The sequence below is a fragment of the Engraulis encrasicolus genome, chromosome 4 (genome assembly GCF_034702125.1).
Source record: "Engraulis encrasicolus isolate BLACKSEA-1 chromosome 4, IST_EnEncr_1.0, whole genome shotgun sequence".
NCBI classification, from domain to species: Eukaryota; Metazoa; Chordata; class Actinopteri; order Clupeiformes; family Engraulidae; genus Engraulis; species Engraulis encrasicolus.
Genome location: NC_085860.1, coordinates 4069665 through 4077948, shown reverse-complemented (window position 1 = coordinate 4077948; position 8284 = coordinate 4069665). Strand labels below are relative to the sequence as shown.

General features: G+C 43.5%; 1 protein-coding gene across 1 annotated transcript in view; it reads left to right on the top strand.

The window, feature by feature from the left end:
- The window catches only part of LOC134447052 (protogenin B-like), a 25581-nt gene extending 24255 nt beyond the window's left edge, over positions 1–1326 (top strand). The window contains exons 19-21 of the mRNA XM_063196337.1: positions 229–345; positions 688–1059; positions 1159–1326. Of these exons, the coding sequence (XP_063052407.1) occupies positions 229–345; positions 688–1059; positions 1159–1326 (657 nt within the window). The remainder of the gene's footprint in view (positions 1–228; positions 346–687; positions 1060–1158) is intronic.
- The last annotated feature ends 6958 nt before the right edge of the window (positions 1327–8284 follow it).

Sequence of the window (8284 nt, the reverse complement as noted above, 5' to 3'; positions counted from 1 at the left end):
ATGATTTTACAAAAATAGGCTGTATTTCTATGAATTTAGTCAATTTAATAATCAGTTTAATAATCTTGTTTAGTTTGTGCTTGACTTGTTGCACTTTATAATACCATTGAAGTGTTTTATTGATTATTTGGAGATTATTAGCAGAAAATACTTTAAAAAAAAATGTTTTTTCTGATTTCACATCTAAGGGTTAAGTTATTGATGTCTAAGGGGGTCTCTGTATTTCAGGGTGGGACTAATTTGGTGATAAACGCAGCTGGCCCCATCATGGCTGCCAGCCAGAGCAGGAGTAAGACCTGGAGCCTCTTCAAGACAGAGGAGAAACATCAGCCCAGCAGAGAGAGGGTAAGGCACAATGAAAACACACAGCGGGTTGATGTGAGAATGGAACTAGAAACATTTTACATGAATAAAGGCATGACGTTCGTTATAGCAAAGTTTAGGTTTTTACGTCAGACTTTTACTTCAGACATGTAAAAGTGTTATCTTGTACCTGACATGTTTCGATGGTATAGCTTCCGTCTTTATCAGAGGGCCACCTTGATGTCAGGTAAAGATAACACTTTTACATGTCTGAAGTATAACAAAAGAAAGTTTTGCTATTTTAGAGTAATTCAAAATTATGTCTCACCCCCCCCCTTTTTTCCTCCTCCCTCTTCACTCCCTTCCCTCTTCCTTTCTCTGCAGTCGATGCTGCGTGGCTGTGTGTACGAGGCGGGGAAGACCCTACTGAGGTACGAGGAAGAGCTCACAGTGGCCAGTCAGCAGCCAGCGTGCCTGCGTCCCCACTCCTCCACCCGACAGGCGGACGCAGAGACCAGCGACGGTAGTGGGGGGACAGGTGACTCAGGAAACTACTCCCACGACGAAGAGAGCAGTGGGAGCGACGACAGCTCCCCGACGTCAGAGGAAGGAGCAGGGGAGCCAGACGGTCCCGTGTCAGGGGGGACAAGCCTGTCACTTTCAGATGAGATGTTCACCCCTGAGCCGGCGGCAGACCACATGTGTGCTGTAGCTCTATCAGATCAAAAATGTCCTGTTACCCTGCCGCCACATGAGGTCTGTGCTGTGCCTCTGTTAGGAGAAACGTGTCCCGTGCCTCTGTCAGACGGGAGGTGTGGTGTGCCTCTGTCAGATCCACCGTGTCTTGTGTCACAGTCAGGGGAGGAGAAGGGTGGTGTGCCTTTATCAGGGGAGATGTGTGTGGTGTCTGTGTCAGATGGGAGGGCTGCAGTGTCTCTTGGTCACACTGAGTGTGCGACCAGTTCCTCTCTTCCGGTCCATTTGCACAGTGGCGCTTTCTCATCCCCAGCTCAACACTGCTAGCCCTGATGATGGCGCTACTCTGACAGGCCATCGGGGGGCGCCAGTGCACTGCGAGCTCTGTTGGCCCCAATCAGTCCTCAGGAAATAGCCACTCGGTCGATGGTGTGCAAGTGGAGGGTTCATGTAGCTTTAGACCTCATCAACGGGTCACACTCCCCCCTGTGCTTGTCTTCCTCCCTGAGACTTAATCTTTCCTAGTTGACCTCAGGGAACACTTCCTCTTTTTTCTCAGTCCCCTACCTGTATCGGAGAAGAGGCACCCTTGTCTGACAGTACCTTAAAATTTGTGCAGCCTCTTTGTATAGATGGGCCCTTTGATTGGCCCATTCAGTCTAAACTGAAAAGGCTCAGCTACATCATGACAACATTGCTATGACATTACTGAGATCCTTAATGAACGGATTAATACTTGTTGATTTTGGTGACGGTAAGGTAATAACATAGGTGATGTTGCTTTTCTCTCTCTTTTGATCCCTTAAAATTGACCTCAGGGGATGCACTCTTTGAGTCCAAAATACTTCATCTGACAGGGGATTCCGCCTTCTCTCTGTTGTCCCTCCTCCTCCTCCTCCTCCTGTTCCATTAAGGGAAAGTGTGTGTTTGCAGGTTGTCCCCCTCTAGCCAGTCTTAAGTCCAGAAATGGAATGCTCCATGAAGGGGGATCCAAATCGAGGCTGAAGGATTTGCTAGAGAGTCTAGCCTTTTATGTGTCTTTTATACTTCTCACCAAAAATGAATGTCTCCAAAGAATGTCCAAAATGTGAAGCTTTAATTAAACATTTTTGAGGATTTTATTACAAGGGTACAAAGGCGACCTAAAGGCCTTGCCCTCATTGAATGTCTACCTCAGGTTACAAGGGAAGCAAATTAAGCTTTATGAAGAGGAAATAGGCCTACAGTGTTTTGCTTTTTCATAGTCAGCTGACATCTAAATAAATTAAATAAGTACGGTGCAGGTAAAGGTGGTCGGTTTATTGTGCCAAATGTGGGAGAAAAGCCTGTAGTCAGCCTATGCCCAGTCTTCATTTGTCTCCTTGGTTACTGGTGCCATTTAAACCATTTGTGCTTGATTAAGATTTTTTAAATGACATTAATTTCCACATGCCTGTTTTGTATTTAATGTCTTCAGTCGTTCTGTTTCTCCAGTCTGGGCAAGCCAAGCCATTATTGTGATTGTGGTGCGTTGTCGACTGGAGATTATTATTATTATTATTATTATCATTATTATTTTGGTTGTGGTGATATGGTCCGACTTGTTTTTGGCAAGTTTAATGTACCACCTCCAACATGTTACTACCTCATTTGAATATAGTTTTGGCAAGAGGAGTCCCAGGGGTAGCCCAGGCCCTTTGTCGTAATTATGTATAATTTGGGAGAAAAAGGATCGGGTGTGAATTTAATTATTGATACATTTTGTATTTTATTCTTCTGCTTTGTTTGGTAGCTATTTTGTCATATGTATCTCTTCAGTGGAAGGTTTCAGTTATTAATTGTGAGATTTGGTTGGATTTTTTTTCATATTTTTTGCTTTTAGCTTAAAATGAACCAAAAATCGATGTTCTGAAGATTTCAGCTCATCAAACTTTAAAAGCTTTAGTGACAGCCTTACTGTTGAAGGGTCCTGTCATCCAAAAGATGTAAACCAATCCAAATCAAAAGAATGAATGAAGATAAATAATTACTGAGATGTTGAAACAATGCCAAAAACTGTTCCCTCCAAAGATATATTACTTTGTATTATAAGTGCAAGTGCCAGAAGGTGCAGAATGATACCTTATCGACGTAGTTATGGCTTTAAATAGGACTCTGCTGTAGCGCAGGTCCTTGTCTCATTTCTGTTTTCTCATTAGTAGATGGTAGTGCCTAGTGGTGAGAGCTATCTCCAAAGAGCTGTTAAACTGCAGCAAGAAGGCTGGTGGTCCTCCATGATAATCTTCAGAGTGACACAACATGGGGGGGACGCCAATCATGCAGTATCGTTGTGTCCGTTCACCTGAAAAATAGACGAACTTATGTTGATCACAGGAGTAACGCCAGCAAGCATCGACAGCAAAGCCCAACTGACTCTGAGGTTGAAGCAGCATTTGCAGTATTTTTTATTTAATTTGTGCTGTCCAAGAGCAGTGGGCCAGTTTGGTATACGGAGGACCACGTCAGCCTTCTGCCTGTAGTGCAGCAAAATCACTTTCACATATGCTTTTAGAAACAAATAATTCTATACCAAAGATTCAGTGATCGCCACAATGTGTCCTATGTGTTGGAGCTTAGAACGTCTTTTTTTACATATCTGAAAAATGTGTTCCGCTAGCCGATGTATTTGATCTAGTGTGTCTGAGCTGGTTTGGCCCAAAGAGTCCTGTTGCAATGTTGAGAATGAAATATGAATGTCTGAGAAACGCAGTGGCGAGTTCCCATTGTTGGAGCTTTTTTCTGTTCATTTTTACCTACATTGTTTTTTTTTCTCATACCTTGGTTTCTATGCTGTTCCTTTTCCGTACATTGATACGTCTCATTCAGGCAACCTACACATTAACCCTCTGTTTATATCTGTTTGGTGTTTGGTTTCTCTCATCCATTTTCCTTTCTGTTCTTGTTAGGCCAAAAGCATTTCTGCACAAACTATTTTCCAAAGCAACATTGTATTTTCCAAACACAACCGATGCATTGATCTATACTCTAGGAAATCACTGTGTCAGAAAATACAGTGTCTCCACACATTGCACAAATTTATTAAAGTCTGTTTTAATGAATTAATTGTGAGCCGTGTTATTTTACTGTCTCTAACTCCCTGTGTGTGTGTGTGTGTGTGTGTGTGTGTGTGTGTGTGTGTGTGTGTGTGTGTGTGTGTGTGTGTGTGCGTGCGTGCACATCCACACAGCATCATCTATCAAACTGTTGAAAGAATATTATTATTATATGGTTATTTTTTTAGAGCCATATATAAAAATCCATTCCAACAGTGTAGAAATAATAAGGTTGATACAAACAACATAAACTCATGCCCCCAAGGGGGTTCAGGAATGGAGGAATTGACCCTTTTGTACCACAAGGTCACTATGTTAGGATGGAAAAAAGTCATCGCCCCTTTACAAATGCTACACCTCGTAATATATAGGATTTGAGAATTGGACCACCTGCTATTTTGGTCACATTTTTGTGCGTTAACATCTTACAAGGTTTCTTTCTTTAAAAAACAAGTAAATGCATTAGTTAATAGAGCCTAAATACATACTTACATGCATATAAGCTACTTACATACTGTAGCCTACATACATACATACGTAAGTACATAGTACATACATACACACAGTGTACATACATGTTCAAGTCAAGTTCATCCATGTCTATGTGGACCTTGCTTTGTGCACTGGTGTACAGTCATGTTGGAAGAGAAATTGGGCCGCTCCAAAATGTTCCCACAAGGTTGGGAGCATGGAATTGTCCAAAATGTTTTGGTATCCTCAAGCATTCAGTTCATTTTACTGAACCTGAAAAACAACCCCACACCATAATTCCTTAATTGTCCACCAAATGTCACATTTGACAGCACAATGCTCCTGGCAACATTCAAACTCAGACTAGTCTGTCAGATTCAGATCACGTTCTTTTAATAAAGCTGACAGCTGAATGTGGAATATTAAGGGGCGGGCGAGGAAATAACATGACTGGGCAGCCTATGACAGTTCCACTACATACACAGACAGTGGTGGACAAAATAAAAGTACAAGTTTTGTGGTGTAATTACAAGAGCAGCACATGCTATTACATAGCTGTTACACTGTTTACTCCATTGGAACTACCTATTGAGATAGACTGTGTTGTTACTGAAAAACAATAAAAACCAAACAAGGACCCACTGTAACTCCTCTCAAAGCACGGCGAGACGCAGGATTTCTTTTAACGGGTTTTATTTCTTGCAGGCAATCTTGTAAGGCCTCCCAAAACCGTGAAAACTAAAAACATACACAATACACAGTGTTAGAATGGCGGCAGCTAAAACGCTACGCAAACCAGACTGTAAAGAATGAATAAACAAAATGACAACAAAACAAACCTCGTTGGCTGCGTGCCTAAACTGAGAGAAAGTAAAGTCCTTGGTGACTTAGGTCCTTGTCCTTGACAGTTGTGAAGTTGAGTTAAACGTCCTTATTGACAACTTTAACGAGAGCGCTGATCTTCGTGGCTACTTCTTGAAGTGGTAATGTCTTTTCTGCCGTTTAGCTGGCAACGTTAGGGGTCTTACGTCACACGCACGCAGATTGAGGTTATCAAAATAAAAGTTTGCTCTTAAAATACAGGTAAGTATTACACAAACAAAGAAATAAAAATCATTATAGACATATTAAAACCTTTGCATGAAAAACACTTATAAAATAGTGCTTGCAACCGTTACACTCCCACCAAATCACACCATACTTAAATGTGGGATTTCTGAATTTCTCAACAAAACTGTTGCAAGTCAAAAGTGAACCTTGAACCATGAACTGTAAAATGTACGTATTCTACTCTGCCTCAAGTAGTGTGATTACCTTGTGTATGGGCCTTAGTGTCATGTGTTGTGTTGCAAACTAATAGTGATCTTTCTCACCCTGCCGTCTGATGATGGGAAGACTTCGTAGACTCTGGCTAGCTTCCACTCACTTCAGGGGGCTTCATCATCTTGTAGGAGCACGATGTCGTCCACCATCAGATTTCTTCTTTTCTCTCTTTGTTGTAAACTTGCCGGTGTAGGTGAATGGAGGAGCTGTTTCCATTCGATCTGAAGGTAAGTGACTAATTTCTTTATTCTTCTTTCTATCTTCTGTATTTCCTTTTTCTTTCAGGTCCTTCATCTCAACAGAGAATTCTTCTTCTTGAACTGGTTTGACAATGGTAAGTTGTGCTTCTTTTATTTCTTTCACGCCTTTGTGTACTTGGATCGGTCTCTTCAGTCTGGCGACTGCTTGGCGGTTCAACAATGTCCTGTCTTCCTTTGCCCTTGGATTCAACACTTTAGCCTTGCGAAGTTCAGGATCATCATCTTTCTCTTCTCCCACCATGCTTTCTCTGTGCGCTAGTTCTTGCTGGCATTGCTTGCTGCTCTTCAGCTGCTCTGCAGTCATCCCTCGAGAGTCCTCGGCCACTCTTTGAGATCCGTTTTCTTTCATGGACAGGCGCTTGAGGTCATCTTGAGAAATGGGATCATCTTCTCTGGCTCTTTCTGGTAAGTTTGACTGATGGATCTTGATGGTGTCTGACGGAGGGATTTCTTTGAATAGTTCGTGTGATGAACTTCAGCCTTCAGGTCGACAGGAGAATCGGTGTCTTGTGAGACTCGCATGGTGACTATGCGGTGACTGATGCTGACGGGGTCTTCAAATTCCACACAGGTCTTGCCATGGCCTACGATACTCCACCCCAGGTCAGTACGTTGCGCGAAGGGCTGGTTGGCTTCACCAGTCACGACTTCTCTTGGGAGTAAGGCTTGTGAGCAGTTGTAGCCAATGAGAAGGCCGACTTCACAGCTCTGCAGAGGTACGATGTGTTCTCTCAGGTGCTCTAGGTGGGACCAAGCCTCAGCAGTTTGTTTGGTGGGGATGTGGGCTCTGTTGGCGGGAATGAAGTTGCGTGTGTAGGATGGCGGTAAGGCTATGCTTTTGTTCGACCTAAAGCCTCGGACCTGCAGGTTCTTCACTCTTTCAGACTGCATTACTGTGGTGGAAGTCAGAGTTGAGAGCTTTAACTTGACTTGATCTTTCTCTGTGTCTAGAGCAGCTGCAACTTCACTGTGTACGAATGTTGTGTCACTCTGTGAGTCCAGCAGGGCGTAAACGAGCACCTCTTCTGTTGGATGAGTCGCAGATGAGAGCCAGACAGGAACTATTGCAGCTGTTTGCACACCAGGTTCATGTTGGATAACTCTGTGTGAAGTAGAGGCTGTGATGGTTTCTTCATCCTGTTCAGCTTGACTGTCTTGACTTTGTTGGACTTGTGTCTTTCGCTCTCCTCTGTCTCTTTCTTCATGCAGGCATGTAGGGTGACGCTTCTTGCAAGTGTTACAGACACTCCTATTGCTGCAAGTGTTAGAGTAATGGCCTACTTCAAGACAACCGAAACACAGCTTCTCGCTTTGGATGAACTTGACTCTGTCTGCGACTTCTTCCTCCAAGAGCTTCCAGCATACATGTAAGGTGTGGCCGGTTTTCTTGCAGAACAGACATGTTTTGGCAGCCTGCTCATTGGAACTTGTGGTTAGAGTCTTTGCTTCAACGTTAAGCTGCTTCTGCTTGTTGCTTGCTGGTTGCTTTGCCCTTTCAGCTTCATCTTGCTTAAGCGAATGCAGGGATGTGACTGGGTTGCAGGCGATCTTTGCTTCTCTTGAGAGGAACTTGACGAACTGACTGAAGCTTGGGAAGTTGCCATTCTCTTCTTCCATGTCCATGACTTTCCGGTTCCATCTAGCGGTTAGCCAGTCAGGTAACTTTGCGAGAAGCTTCCTGTTTTCATTGCAGTCGTTCAGGATCTCTAGTGCCTTGACATGTAGCATGGCAGCTTCACAACTGCGAAGAAAGTCGGCAAAGTCTCTGAGCTCAGTGTTGTCTTTGTCTCCAATCCTGGGCCATGCGTGAAGCTTATCTCGGTATGCTTTAGCGATGGTGAATGGGCTTCCATACCTCTCCTCCAACAGCTCCCATGCAGCAGCATATGCTGACTCGGTTCCAAGAAGGAAGTAGCCATCGAGTGCATTCCTGGCTTGTCCACTCACATACCTGCGGAGGTAGTATATTTTCTCCCTTTCTCTGATGTTTTTCTGGTCGATCAACGTTTCAAATGACAACTTCCAGTCGCTGTACCTTAACGGATCGCCCGAGAATATTGCTGGTTCTGGAACAGGTATACGAGTTGCACTCATTGCATCAGACAGCATTTTGATGAGCTCTAGTGTGCTTGGATTAGCTGACGTCGCTGTTGGTTGCGA